General features: G+C 47.0%; 1 protein-coding gene and 1 pseudogene across 1 annotated transcript in view; one reads left to right on the forward strand and one right to left on the reverse strand.

Annotated features, from left to right (window-relative positions):
- The window catches only part of LOC125438533, a 30,379-nt pseudogene extending 23,144 nt beyond the window's left edge, over positions 1 to 7,235 (forward strand).
- Positions 7,236 to 13,094: 5,859 nt separating this feature from the next.
- LOC125438534 (cytochrome P450 2F2-like) overlaps positions 13,095 to 15,638 on the reverse strand; it is a 43,403-nt gene continuing 40,859 nt past the window's right edge. The window contains exon 9 of the mRNA XM_048506965.1: positions 13,095 to 14,109. Coding sequence (XP_048362922.1) covers positions 13,928 to 14,109 — 182 coding nt within the window. The 3' untranslated portion in view covers positions 13,095 to 13,927. The remainder of the gene's footprint in view (positions 14,110 to 15,638) is intronic.

Below are 15,638 nucleotides of genomic sequence, written 5' to 3' on the forward strand. Positions count from 1 at the left end.
ACAGGTTCCCATGGTGGTGGGATTCAAACAGTGGTGTAGCGCCAATGGGGCTGCGCGGGGCGAGGGCTGGAACCGCGACGGGGAGGCGTGGCTGGAGCGGCATTCGGGGTGAGGGCATTGCTGGGGCGGGCGCTGTGGCAGGGCGCAGCCACTGTGCCGATCCTTGAAGTGAGGGAAGCGAATGCGCGCATGGCGCCCAGGCTGCCACGCAGCACGCGGTGCACCTCCTGCTAGACTGCTTCAAGTTCTGCGCGCTACTGCTGAGAGGAGGGGCGTAACTAAGGCAAAAATCATGTGGCAAAATCACCAATTAGTAACCCCCTCTCGGCACACACAAATAATTAGTAACCTACTCTCGGGAACCTGTGAGAACCTGCTGGATCCCACCTTGTTTTATTCATGATTTATGATTTTATTATATTTATGATTTCCCTCAGTTTGTTTGAGGGAGCAAACTGAATTTTCGGCTTTCTTCTCACAGGGCACCATTGTTTTTCCAAGTATCGCTTCTGCCTTGAAGGACCCCAATGAATGGGAGGCGCCTGAACAGTTCAACCCAAGCCACTTCCTTGACAAAGAGGGGAATTTCACCTGCCCAGAGGCCTTCATCCCATTTTCTATAGGTGATTAACAGCTGTTTTTATGAACTGGGGCTTGGAGCTGAGATCTAAAAGAACGTTTTCAGTGCTTCTTATGTGACCTTCCGGCACCACTTAAAAATAGATGTACTAAGGAACTAATTTGGGTATAATTATGGACGGTGAATGTATGAACACAGCAATTCCCAACTGGGGTTCTACGGTACCCTGGGGTGCCGTGAGCACGTCCTAGGGGTGCCGCAACAATGCTACTGCCCCCCTCCCTTTGCAGAATTGCCCCCCCCACACACACACGTGGTACCAATCAAGCCGATAGTGGCAGCAGCAATTGCAGCCTCCGGCCCTCCCTGGCCTCTCTATCAGCCTATGACCTGAAAATCTCTGTGTGCGCATTGTGGGGGGTTGAGGCAGGGAGAGGGCGCTAGTGGGCTGCTGATCTCTGGATAATTAGGAAAAGAGTTGATAATAAAACTGCAAGAATTGTCATGCCCTTATATAAAGCCGTGGTGCGACCGCACTTGGAGCACTGTGTTCAGTTCTGGTCGCCACATCTCAAAAAGGATATCGAAGAGGATATCCCTTTATTAGTCCTAATTCTTCCCCCCACCATTTTCAATGGATGCCCCCTGGTTCTAGTATTGTGAGAAAAAGAGAAAAATTTCTCTCTGTCAACATTTTCTATCACATGCATAATTTTATTGACTTCAATCCTATCCCCGCTCAGACGTCTCCTCTCCAAACTAAAGAGCCCCAAACGCTGCAGCCTCTCCTCATAAGGAAGGTGCTCCAGTCCCTCAATCATCCTCGTTGCCCTTCTCTGCACTTTTTCTATCTCTTCGATATCCCACTTTTTTGAAGATGTAGCGACCAGGGAACTGGACACAGGTACTCCAAGTCGCGGTCGCACCACTGCTTTATATAAGGGCATGACAATCTTTGCAGTTTTATTATCAATTCCTTTCCTAATTATCCCCAGCAAAGAGTTTGCCTTTTTCACAGCTGCCATGCATTGAGTGGACATTCCCATGGAACTATCAACTAAGACGCCCAAATCCCTTTCCTGGTCTGTGACTGATAGCACTGACCCCTGTAGCATGTATGTGAAGTTTGGATTTTTTGCCCCTATGTGCATCACTTTACATTTTGCTACATTGAACTGCATTTGCCATTTCTGAGCCCACTCACCTAATTTATCAAGGTCCGCTTGGAGCTCTTCGCAATCCTTTGCGGTTCTCACCACCCTACATAATTTGGTATCATCCGCAAACTTGGCCACCACACTACCCAACCCTACTCAACATCTGTGAGGGCAGAAGTTCTTCAAAGAGAAATCAAGGGGGGGGGGATGAAAGAGAAATCCCTCTTTTAAAAGAGAAAAAGGAGAATAAGAGGAATCAGTGGATTTTGGAAATTTTCTTCCTCGTGACACTGGTAACACTATTTTTGGATTTCTCCGATGAGAACAAGAAGAGCTATTGATTAATTATGCAAAAAGTCTTTGCTGCGTAGTGGAGGCCAGTGTTTGCTGCAGCAAGACGTATTTTCTGGAGCCCCACTTTCATTTTCCACTCTCTCAGCAGCAAGAGAAACCACTTAGATCAGGATCTAAAGCTTGCTTCATCACCAGAGCGGGACAGATTTGCCAGTGGGCATAGCTTTACCCCGGACCTCTGGCCATAGCCAGCCTTCCCATTCCCTCGCAGTGATTTGCATTCCTTCCCCTCACTCCCCCCTCATGCTGATGACTCCTTCCTGCTTCCCTAAGTTCACTGGATCAAGAGATTGATCTCTCATATGAATAGTGTGTGTGGGGGGGAGAACCTCCCCTCCTCTCTTTTGAACGTCTGTGTTCAGTCTCTCCTCCAGCAACACAACCTCAGCCCAGCACAGTCTTAGTTACCAGGTGCCCTGGAGCCTTCCCCTCCCTCCCTCTCCACACTGCCAATTCCTTCCTGTTTCTCTAAAGTGCACATGTTGAGAGACTGAGAGATCGATCGTTCAATATAAAGTAACAACAGAGAGGGCTTTTGCTAGGAACAGTATAGGCTGGCATCTTTTTGGCTCCACCCCCTCTCCTGCTCTACTTGTGCCCTCCCCGATGAGTGAGAGGGCTTTTAAGACTTTATTATTTCAGGCAATATTCTGTTTTAAAGCATGCCTCTCTCTTCTCTTGTGATGGCAGTGTGCATATGTGCATGTGTGAGTAGAGAGGAAGGGAGTAGAGGGAGAGAATATCAGCTCTGTTCCTTTAAGGCCATCGATGGGCAGAGTTAAGAGAAACAGAGGCCCAGCGGAGCTCAGCAGACAAACTGCGCTGCAGGCTATGGGCTGCCTCCTAGTGTGTAAACAAATAAATGCAAGGAGAGCCCACTGCAAGCCCACTGCACAGAGAACAGGCTTCAACAACAACAACCACCACCTTTATTTGGCATTTAAAAATAGGTTCTAGAGCGTTGCCAGACATTTTTGAAATACAAATCAAGAGTACATTCAAAACGCGGACAGGAAGACTGTATATAGCAGTATACATTACTTAGAAAGTCCTGTCACTTGTAAAAGAAATGTTGCTACTTTTTCCAAGAGCATGACATCTGTGTTGTTTAACAGAAGCTCCACAACAGAGCAGTCAGAGTCGCTTTCAGATTTGTCTAGGGAGAGAAATTCCTAATGCCCACATATCTCAGACAGTCGAGAATAATGTGAGCAAGAGTCTCCACTTGGTTTTTACAGTGTGGACAAACCCGATCCTGGAGAGGGATGGATAAGTAGCGACCCTTTGTAATGGCCAATGGGAAGGTATTGGATCTGGCCCTTGTGATAATCCATCTCTGTTGGGGTTCAGTTAATAATTCAAGATATTTGGCTAGGTGCCCCTGTTCCAGTACTATTCCGACAGAGAGGGGTGAGCATGATTTATTTGCTTGCCCCAACAAGATATGATATTCCTGTTCTAGAAGTCTACTTTTTAAGGTTCAGAAAATGTAGAGAACAGGCTTGATGTAAGTGTTCCATGAATAATTGGCCATTATATTACCTGAGGCAGCCTGCCAGTAAGAATGCTGAGGAGGGAAACCCCGATTTTTACTGGGAAGAGGGTGTTATTTTTACTCTCCTCCTCTGACAAAAATAAAAGGCAGGTTGTGCTAAATTTCCCCAGAGAAGCTAGGAGCGGTGCGCAGCCAAGAGGAAACACTCTTTAATTAGCCTTCTGGGTTTTTTTTCTATCCTACTTTTAAACATGAAATCTTCAAGGGGATTTAAAAATCCACCCCGCCCACTTTGATAATAACACACAATATAACAGCAGCCCACAATTAAAAACTCGTTTAACCGGAATCCACAATGCATAGCCAGAATATAAAATGGCTAGGAAAAAAGAGAAAGTTTTAACAAGGTGTATAAATGACAGGCTGCCCACACCTGGATGGCTCAGGCTCACCTGATCTCACCAGATTTTGGGAGCTAACAAAGGGCCTTTCCCCACTTACGATTTCCTGCGCGCCACTCCCAGCGTGAGCGATTTCCGGCGCGGGGTCGTGTTCCCCAGAAGGTGCCGTTTCTTCCAGCGTCAGAAATGACGCGCGCTGAAGGGACGTTGGAGCGCAGAGTTGGGGCGGCTGCGTTGTCGCCGCCCGGACTCGTGGGGAGCACCGCTGGACCACACACTATTTGGGGGCAGTAGCGCGCAGCAAACGGTAAGTGGGGAAAGGGCCCATATTCGCTTTATAATAAAGGAGGAGGAAGGTGTCTGCCTCGCGTCACTTTCTTCCCCCAAAAGAAAAAGACAGGTGCTCAGACTGAAAGGAAAAGTTTAGGAAAGGGCTGGTCAAACCTTTAGAAAAAGCCCTGCCTATTAGTTCCCGGCTCTTTTCCCTGAACTTATAGACTCTATTTACCCCCTTTTGTTTGTGGCCAGTTTTAAGAAAACATATTCACACACACACAAAGCCTTTATTGGCATCATACAGTAAAATATTTTGTAACCAGAAACATTTTACAACCAGAATAACATAGTTACAGCTCAAATAACCATCATTTAATATAAAAATCTCCCTTAGCAGATGTACCAATTATATCCAACAGAAACTTGGCAACTAATTCAGAAAAACCCTGATTTGATCCATCCAGGAAATACTTTATCCTTTGATCATCTGTCATATCCACATTAAAGGATGTAAACAATGGTCGATACTTACACCTTAAGTATTCCCTATTTGGACAGTGAAACGTGATATGCTCTAGTGCAGGGGTAGGGAACCTGCGGCTCGAGAGCCGCATGCAGCTCTTCTGCCCTTGCACTGTGGCTCTACGAGCCGAGCCACCAGCCCCATCCTTGCCCACCCTGCAGGCAGCAGGGCGGGCGCACCAACTGCCCGCGGTTGGCTGGGCCATGTTGCAGGCTTCCCCTCTCGCCCGCCCTGTTGGAGTGGGGTGCGCGCTTTCCCGGCGGCCAGCGAGGCCGAGCCACCGGCTTCATCCTTGCCCACCCTGCAGGCAGCAGGGTGGGCGCATCCATGCGCTTCTCAGAATGGGCAGAGTAAAAGGTAAAAAAACCCCAATATATATAGTGTTATCTTTATTTTAAATGTCAAAAATTATTTGCAGCTCCAAGTGTTTTCTTTTCCCATGGAAAATGGGTCCAAATGGCAATTTGAGTGTTAAAGGTTCCCTACCCCTGCTCTAGTGTTTCTACTTGTATGCTGTTGCAAGGGCATAATCTTTCGGTCTTTGGTATTTTTTGGAATCCACCCTCGAGTAAGGCAGGTGGCAAAATATTGAATCTTGCTAAAGAGAATGCACGTCTTAATCTAAAATTAATCAAATAGAGTAAATAATGAGACATACAACCCTTTGCTTCAAGAAGCAAAGAAAACATATTCAATAACCTTGATGTTTGGGCCACATTTAAAAAGGGAGCATATTTGAGAATGCCTAACCAGGAACTGTCCTGACCTAGATATCTCATCTGATCTCTCATCCTATCTCACATGCCAGGAAGGGTCAGTCCTGGTTAGTACTTGGATGGGAGACCTTCAAGAAAGTTCAGGGTTATTACATAGAGGCAAGCAATAGCAGACCACCTATTTTCACCACTGGCATGAAAAAACCCTATGAGTCATATAAATAGGCTGTGACTTGATGGCCCTTTCCGCCATCACCCTTAATGACACATTAACCGCTTTCATTTTGCCAGTGGCCCACTCCGCACAGGCCAAAAACAGCGCCCCTGGAATGGTAAAAACATCGTTCCAGGGGCGCAGTTGACACTGCTGCCGCCTCTGCAATGAGACAGCACTGTGCTCCCCCCCCTGGCAACCGGCAGGGAAACACTGTTTTTGAAACTTGCTCAATGAGCGAGTCTTTTCAAAAACAGCATTTTGAACCTGGTGCTCAGCGAACATCACCAGGTCCGAGGCAGAGCTTTTTGATGCCTCCATTTTATTTGCCAACTTACCTTCTCTGCCCTACGCAGCTCCGCAGGGATGAGGGGACATGCTTTCTGCCCTCCGACCCCCGAGGTGTTGCCATGGCGACAGAGGCGTGTCCCCTCATCCCTGCAAATCTGCGCAGGGAAGAGAAGGTAAGTTTGCAAATACAATGGAGGCACCTCCATGCAAAGGTTCCTCTGTGGGCCACGGAGGCTTTGGGACCGCCCACACGGGAATGTGTGAACAGTCTTGGGGCTCCACCAGCATCATACCCAAGAAGAAGAGTTTGGATTTATTACCCACCTTTCTCTCCTTTAAGAAGACTCAAAGGGGCTTACAAACTCATTTCCCTTCCTTACCCCACCTTGTGAGGTAAATGAGGCTGAGAGAGTTAGGAGAGAACTGTGACTAGCCCAGGTCACCCAGCAGACGACATGTGCAAGAGCAGGGAAACGGTTCCTCAGATAAGAATGAAGGAGTAGGGAATGAAATCCGGTTCTCCAGATTAGAGCCCACTTCTCTTAACCACTACACGCACACCCCGTGCGGGTCGGCAACCCTATTTACAGAGCATGTGTGATTTTTTGCATTCATCTCTCTCTTTTCCTCCTTTCCCCTTACAGGACATCGGATGTGTCTGGGAGATCATTTGGCAAGGACAGAACTCTTTCTTTTCTTCTCCAACCTGCTGCAGGCCTTCACCTTCCGTTTACCCGAAGGCGTGAAAGACATAAACCTGGAGCCCATTTTGGGGGGCACTTTGCAGCCTCATTATTTCGAGATCTGTGCTGAACCTCGCTAAGATTTGTGTGGCTGAGAGTGAGTCCACTGGGGAAGCCACACAATAGTTTTGTCCTACAGTGACTTCAAGCATCTCGTTTTCTGCTGGAAGCGTCTTTGGTATTGTGAGGATCTGAGGTATCATTAGAGGATGTTTTTCAGTTCCCTCTGACTTTTGAGGACCCACCTAGATCTTTCATTACTGTCTAATTTTCAGGTTTATTGTGGATTGCAAGTCTTGGGGTAAGGGCCCCATCATCCCAAGACTGGAAGATACAAGATGGCACCTCAAAGAATTCTGTCACCACTTTAGTCTGTGAAAGAATCTAGGGGGCTTTCCCCACTGACAGAGTTGAACTGGTTTCTACCTAGGTTTGTCTCAGTGAATCCCCACTGCCCCCGAGCTCAACATTGTTTTGTCTCAGTTCCCGCGCCCCCAGAACTGCGACATCCTTGTCGCAGTTATGAACGACACTTTTCTGCCGGAACAAGGTCGATACCGCTTCGAAGTGGGGAAGCATTGAAACAACACCGCATCCGTTCAACCAATCACGAGCCGCTTTTGTGGCATGCGCAGAACGGGAGAGTCGTGGCGGGCAGAAAGTGCATGTAACTGTAAACTGTAAAAACTGTAAAAAAAAAGAACACTCCCATTTCCCGCCATAACACAAGCGCCAATCACGATCGAGGAGCGAAACAGGCACCAAGACGATCCCGCCCACTTAGCTCGGTTCCAGGGGGCCAACTCAGTTGCTGTGGGGACAGCCTGGAATCGCCCTCCACTGAAGGGAACCGAGTCGACCTTAGCTCCCTTCTGTAGTGGGGAAAGCCTCTAGGTGGACAAGCCAGCCTCAGATGAGGCCGAAGCTCATGACTTCTGGACTTTTGTTCCTGCCTGATAGTAGAATAGTAGAATCAACACTCTCCCCACGTCCAAGGATTGTTGACAAGTCTCTAATCCCTGCATTATATCAATTTTTTTCTTCTGCTGTTGTTATGAGATAGCTGTGCAATACTGAGGGAGGGCAGGAAGGAAAGCTACCCCAGACTAAACCAATAACAACCAAGTTGGTCTAGACTGGAAAGTGGCAGGGTAGCTCTGTGGTAAAATGAACCCTCAGTTGCAATTTACTGTCCTTTTAAATTGTCAACCTTCAGGTGGCATCTAGAACATCTCCCATTATTACAGTTAATCTCCAGTTGACCAAAATCAGTTCATCTGGAGAAAATGGCTACTTTGATGGGTGGGTTCTATGGTATTATAACTTGATAAGGTCCCTCCGTTCCCTAAACTCCATCCACACCAGGGGTCATTCCTAAAACCTTCTAACCCAAAGTGGGCAACTTTATTTATGCCTGACCTCTAAACAGGTTTCATGGAAAGCACTGAGAGAGGTCTTTGCTGGAGGCCTTGGAGAATACCAACTGGTCAACGTTTTGCGAGTGGCAAACTGTAATAAATATTCTAGAAAGATTTGGTAAGCTTGCAGGGTTACACAAACAAGGAACAGCATCATGCTGGACTCCTCTGACCAATTGACTGGTCATGCACCTCTGACCTCATTAACTAATGAGCATTCACAGCATTAACTCTTTCATGACTTGTTTGTGTGGCTGGCATTTGCCAAATACCAACACAAACCTAGAACTTTGTTTTTATATGATTGCAGCGGGAAGGATACTGTGCACACTGAAATGGAAAACTCCCGCTATACCTACAACTGAGGAATGGTGGGTGAAGTTATTAGAGTTGACAGAGATGGCCAGATTAACTGCACACAGTAGCGTAGCACCAAGGGGGTCGGGGGAGAGGGTGTGGCAGGGACGCAGAGAGGGGGCGTTCTGGGGCAGGGGTGGGTAGGGACACGCCAGCTGGGTGACCTTGGACTAGTCACAACTTTTCGGAGCTCTCTCAGCCCCACCCACCTCACAGGGTGTTTGTTGTGAGGGGGGAAGGGCAAGGAGATTGTAAGCCCCTTTGAATCTCCTTCTTACAGGAGAGAAAGGGGGGATATAAATCCAAACTACACCTCCTCCTGCTCCTCTTCTTCTATAAGAAAAGAGCTTACTTACTATAAGGGAAGGGTAACTTAGAATTAAAACAACAAATTACTTACACCTGGCTAGCTACACAAGCTATCTCTAGCTATCACATGGTGTACAACTACATCTGCACCCAGACTAAGACTAGCACACAGAGACAAAGGAGACAAGATAACCTATATGACCTTTGTCATACGTGCGGCCTGCATGCAAGCTATGCCGGACTCCTCTGACCAATTGACTGGTCATACACCTCTGACCTCATTAACTAATTAGCATTCACAGCATTAACTCTTTCATGACTGGATTGTGCGGCTGGCATTTGCCAAATACCAACACAAACCTAGAACTTTGTTTTATATACGATCGCAGCAGGAAGGATACTGTACACACAGAAACTGAAAACTCCCGCTATACCTACAACTGAAGTGGGTGAAGATATTAGAGTTGGCAGAGATGGCCAGATCAACTACACACAGGAGCAGCAGTGGCGTAGGAGGTTAAGAGCTCATGTATCTAATCTGGAGGAACCGGGTTTGATTCCCAGCTCTGCCGCCTGAGCTGTGGAGGCTTATCTGGGGAACCAGATTAGCCTGTACACTCCCACACACGCCAGCTGGGTGACCTTGGGCTAGTCACAGCTTCTCGGAGCTCTCAGCCCCACCCACAAGGATGCCCCACCCACCTCACAGGGTGTTTGTTGTGTGGGGGGAAGGGCAAGGGGAGAGAAAGGGGGGATATAAATCCAAACTCCTCCTCCTCCTCCTCCTCCTCCTCCTCCTCCTCCTCCTCTTCTTCTTCTTCTTCTTCTTCTTCTTCTTCTTCTTCTTCTTCTTCTTCTTCTTCTTCTTCTTCTTCTTCTTCTTCTTCTTCTTCTTCTTCTAGTGTAGTGCCAAGGGGGTCGGGGGCGAGGGCATGGCAGGGGCGCAGAGAGGGGGCGTTCTGCAGTTGGGCAGGGACATGGCAGGAACACAGAGCGCACGCATGCCCCGGGAACAGTTCCACCTCGCTCCGCCCCTGACTAAGCAACTAAAGCAAAAGAACTTAATTCAGTTTATGAAGAATGAGAAACCCTTGGTAGAGTATTTAGGCAAAACAGAAAAATAAATAAATCGATGACTAGTAATTTTGAAGGGTAAGGACTGTTGAAATAAGAATCAATAGAGGAAAGTGAGAACATTTAAGTAATGACGTTTGAGATTAAATTTTACCTAGATGCCTAATGACCAAGTGCTGAAAAAATTGTTTTTAGGGTTAATGTTCTGAGCAGAAGAAACTGGGAGATCTTAGGGAATAAGTGCTTTGCCTTTTGGTGAATTTTTATCTTTGTGTTTTTTTGACATTGGAAAGATTTTGTAGTGCAAATAAAAAATGAATTCAAAAGTTTTGTTACGGGCAAGGGGCAAAAGCAATGAACATCTTTTCATCATGTCTGGAAGAGGGCCATTAAATACTGGATTAAAGTCCATCTGCACCCCCAGAGCCTATTATCAATTTTGTCAACATCGCCATATCCAACCTGGTTGGAGAAGATTATTCTGAAGCTTAAACAGATAGAGCTAGACCCTATGTTGGTGCTTGAATGAGACTTATCCTCAGCCATTAAGATGGTTTATTAATGATTGGATGACGTTGATTATCAAAATGATAATGCCTCATTTCCTGCTCTATATAAGAGATTCCATCTAAACATTTGGAAAAGAGATTCCATCAAAACATTAGGAAGAACTTCCTGACCATCAGGGCTGTTTGACAGTGGAATTCACTCAGTGGTGGGATCCAAAAATTTTAGTAACAGGTTCCCATGGTGGTGGGATTCAAACAGTGGTGTAGCGCCAATGGGGTTGGGCAGGGCACGACGGGGGTGTGGCCAGGCACTGCTGGGGGCAGGGCACTGCTGGGCAGGGCTGTGGCAAGGACGCAGCCACTGCGCCGGTCCTTGGGTGGGAAACGAATGCATGCAGGTGCAGGCTGCCATGCACACCGGTGCACCTCCTGCTAGACTGCTTCAAGTTCTGCGCGCTACTGCTGAGAGGAGGGGCGTAACTAAGGCAAAAATCTCATGGCAAAATCACCCATTAGTAACCCCCTCTCGGCACACACAAATAATTAGTAACCTACTCTCGGGAACCTGTGAGAACCTGCTGGATCCCACCTCTAAATTCACTGCCTTGGAGAGTGGAGGAATCTCCTTCTTTGGAGGTTTTCAAACAGAGGCTGGATGAACGTACGTCGGGAGTGCTTTGATTGTGTGCTCCTGCATGGCAGGGGGTTGGACTTGATGGCCCTTGTGGTCTCTTCCAACTCTATGATTCTGTGATGTAGACCGCTGGAATCTTGGATTGGTACGGTAATGGCCCCTTACATTCAACACATTACCATAGCGAAATACCAGTGGGCCTTTTGTAGAGCACGGTTTGGTGCCTTTCCATCATCCCTGCTTATGGGCAGATGTAGGAAAACCCCATGGCATTTGAGGAAATGTGTTTGTAACTGTGTGGATTCTATGACACATATTTTGCTGCAGTGTATGCTGCATACGGCAGAAAGAAAGCTCTTCATTTCGCCTCTACTTGTTCAGTATGGCTCGATAATTGCAAAGGACCCTGATCAAGAGATTAGGAAAATGTCGCTAGAAGACAAGGATGCAACCATCTCTCAGCAGGTAGCAAAGTTTTGAGCACTAGCCTACAAAAAACGCAAGGTCCTACTTAGCCAGGAAATGAGCTGAAAGTCAAATATGTATTCAACTAGTTAGTTGTTTAATCATTGTTGTAATCTGCTGTTAGGGATGTGTGGTGTTGTTTTGTTTTGTTTTGTACTGGCCTTTGGCTGTATTAAACGATTTCATGTTTCTTTGCATCATGGGAAATCTCCAGGTGGATAAAAGTTTTCCCAGAATTGCCACAGATCTCCAGACTACAGAAAACAGTTTCCCCAGGGAAGTTTTTCGCATCACATCCCTGCTGAGCTTGAATTCTTTATGGGGAACAAGTGCCTTCAACTGGGTGCCTGCAGCATTTGCCCCTCCCAAGCAAACTTTAGCAAAGTTGGCTGGTTCCTTTCAGGAGACTCACACCAGCAGCCCTGCAGGAAATAAGTGCCCCTACCCAGAACAACCCCCCAGAGCCTCTCCCAAATTGGGGGTACCCCTTTGGGGTCCATAAATTTGGCCCCTCTGAACCAAACCTCACCAAACTTGCGTGGTATCAACAGGACAGTCTTCTGATTATACCCTGAAATTTTGGTGTTGCTACCTTTAAAACTGTGCCCCCTGTAGGCTGAAATATAAAACACCAAAAATACCCCCAAAAGCTGGAATACCATGTTTTCCCAAATATAAGACAGTGTCTTATATTAATTTTTGTTCCCAAAGATGCGCTATGTCTTATTTTCAGGGGATGTCTTATTTTTCTGTGTTCTGTTCGTCGGGCATGCTTCCAAACAAAAACTTTGCTACGTCTTACTTTCAGGGGATGCCTTATATTTCACACTACAGCAAAACCTCTACTATGTCTTATTTTTAGGGGATGTCTTATATTCGGGGAAACAGGGTAGTTTGCATTCGGATATGTTCATATCCGGGCAGGACATATTTGGCCAATTTTGGCCCGAATATGCCTGAATTCACCCAGATTCGGGACGAATCTGGCATTTGTTGCACTCGAATCTTCAAGCCTAGTGGTTAAGAGCAGGTGAATTCTAATTTGGAGGACCGGGTTCGATTCCCCACTCCTCCACCTGAGTGACAGAGGCTTATCTGGTGAACCAGATGTGTTTCCCCACTCCTGTATCCCTGCTGGGTGACCTTGGGCTAGTCACAGTTTTTCAGAAATCTCTCCGCCCCACCTACCTCACAATGTGTCCGTTGTGGGGAGAGGAAGGGAAAGGCCACCTTGAGTCTCCTTACAGGAGAGAAAGGTGGGATATAAATCCAAAATCTTCTTCTTCTAGTCTCAAGATCAACTGAGAGCTGTGTTGTAACATTTTACTGCAGTGGAATTGTCTTCAGTCATATCAAAATCTCAAAATTGGGTGTTCATGTAAAATGTGTAGCTGACCATGTGTAATGATAAGTTGCAGGGGACCCATCTGATGAGAAAATGGAGGGCCAGGAATGAGAGCTCAGAATGAAAGAGCCCATTTTTATTTAATTAATCCTGCAGTCAGAAGGAGAAACGTTCAGTAGGAATGCTTCTTATGTCATAAATAACATGCGGGACCAAGGCTGGATTGTCTGGATTGTTTAATAGAAGTACACGTATGCAAGAGAAAATGCTTACATGGAGCTTAAAAAGAGCAGATTTTCATAGACATGGAATTGGCAATTTAGTTAAACTTTTCAATTTCCATGAAGTGTAGTCATTCTGCAAAACTGCCCACCAGCCCTTATGGGCAGGAAAAAAATCAGTATTTTTCGAGTTTGGGTTTAATAGAACTGGAAATTGTCAAAACAAAAACAAAGAAAGCCAATGTTGCAAAAATTGGGATAATTTCTAGGAGCCGATTCATTTCACTTATTGAATAGAGGAGGGTAGAAATAAGCAAAATATCAAATGTGCCCTTCATTTCCAGATAGGGTGGTCAGTTCTTGGGTTTAGAAGCGGGATTTGTGTAGAGTCTGGTTTGGGAAGCAGAGGGCGCAAGGGATTACGCCGCAGGGCCCACTTTCCCAAAAAGTCGCTGTCTCCAGAGAAACGGATCTTGGTTGCCTGGACATCAATCGTAATAGAGGGAGGTTTGCCACCCAATTTTCAGATCCAGATCCTCAAGACTAATGACCAAGACAGGATCATGATAGCCATTCTGAATGGAAACAAAGGCAAACTTTGCAGAGCTACTCTGGGGCAGTGGCGTAGCGCCAATGGGACAGGGGAATGCAATGCCCTGGCCACGCACCTGTGTGGCGGCAGGAGCAGGGGCGAGTGGAGGCGTGGGAGGGGTGCGGGGCACACAAGTGCCTTGGGGACAGTTCCCCTCGCTCCGCCCCTGCTCTGGGGAGCAAGCAATGCATTGGTTAAAGGGCATGCAGAAATGCCCAGAGTGGTAAGTTCCCCAAGAGGGCTTCTTTTCTGCTCAGCGAGGAGTAGCACAAATAGTGTAGGGCTGGGGCCGGGCAACGAAGTTTTTCATCTGACGCTTCAGGTTGATCCCTTGCACACCCTCAGGCGCTCGGAACGTCAATGCCTGCAAAAGACTGGCAAAAGTAATGAAGAGCTCTATCTTCGCAAGCTGGTCCCCCAGACATATGCGGTGCCCTGCAGAAAGAGAGGGGCAGAGAAAGATGGAAGGGAGAGAATGATAAGAAGAACAAGGGTGATGTAATCAGGCGGCTCTGGGCATGCTTGCTGAACTGGCGCATGCCAAACCGTTGTGTGTGTGTAGGTTTTCGTGGTTGTATGGCCATGTTGTAGTAGTATTTTCTTCTTCAAAGAAGATGCCAGCCACAGATGCAGGCAAAACGTCAGGAGGAAATACTATTGGAACACGGCCATACAACCATGAAAACCCTCAACATCCTAGTGATTCCAGCTGTGAAAGCTCTCAATAATACAAGGATTGTTATAGTTGCACAGTCGAAGCCTTTCATGGCCGGAATCACTGGGGTATTGTGGGGTTTCCTTTCTTCAGAGGATCTGATGGTAGTAAAGCAAGTGGAGTATTTATACCTGTGAAATGTCCAGGGTGGGAGAAAGAACCATTTGCACTTGTTAACCAATGCAAATCGGTTGGTTGACCAATGCAAGGCGGGTTGGTTGAGAGCAAATCGGCTGAACATAAGAACATAAGAACATAAGAACTAGCCTGCTGGATCAGACCAGAGTCCATCTAGTCCAGCATTCTGCTACTCGCAGTGGCCCACCAGGTGCCTTTGGGAGCTCACATGCAGGAGGTGAAAGCAATGGCCTTCTGCTGCTGCTGCTGCTCCTGAGCACCTGGTCTGCTAAGGCATTTGCAATCTGAGATCAAGGGGGATCAAGATTGGTAGCCATAGATTGACTTCTCCTCCATAAATCTGTCCAAGCCCTTTTTAAAGCTATCCAGGTTAGTGGCCATCACCACCTCCTGTGGCAGCATATTCCAAACACCAATCACACGTTGCGTGAAGAAGTGTTTCCTTTTATTAGTCCTAATTCTTCCCCCCAGCATTTTCAATGTATGCCCCCTGGTTCTAGTATTGTGAGAAAGAGAGAAAAATTTCTCTCTGTCAACATTTTCTACCCCATGCATAATTTTATAGGCTTCAATCATATCCCCCCTCAGACGTCTCCTCTCCAAACTAAAGAGTCCCAAACGCTGCAGCCTCTCCCCATAAGGAAGGTGCTCCAATCCTTCAATCATCCTCGTTGCCCTTCTCTGCACTTTTTCTATCTCTTCGATATCCTTTTTGAGATGTGGCGACCAGAACTGAACACAGTACTCCACGTGCGGTCGCACCACGGCTTTATATAAGGGCACGACAATCCTTGCAGTTTTATTCTCAACTCCTTTCCTAATGATCCCCAGCATAGAGTTTGCCTTTTTCACAGCTGCCATGCATTGAGTGGACATTCCCATGGAACTATCAACTAAGACGCCCAAAATTAAATCCTACAAAGACGGAGGTCCTGTGGCTGGGATGGGAGGAGAGACCGGTGGACTTTTGCCTGCCATTGCTAGACGGCGAGGCCTTACGTTTAGCCTCGTCTGTCAAGAGCCTGGGCGTGACCTTGGACTCCACACTATCGTTGGAGGGCCAGGTCGCTCAAACGGCCCGGGTAGCTTTCCATCATTTGCGGCAAACACG

The sequence above is a fragment of the Sphaerodactylus townsendi genome, linkage group LG08, assembly GCF_021028975.2.
Source record: "Sphaerodactylus townsendi isolate TG3544 linkage group LG08, MPM_Stown_v2.3, whole genome shotgun sequence".
Lineage (NCBI taxonomy): Eukaryota > Metazoa > Chordata > Lepidosauria > Squamata > Sphaerodactylidae > Sphaerodactylus > Sphaerodactylus townsendi.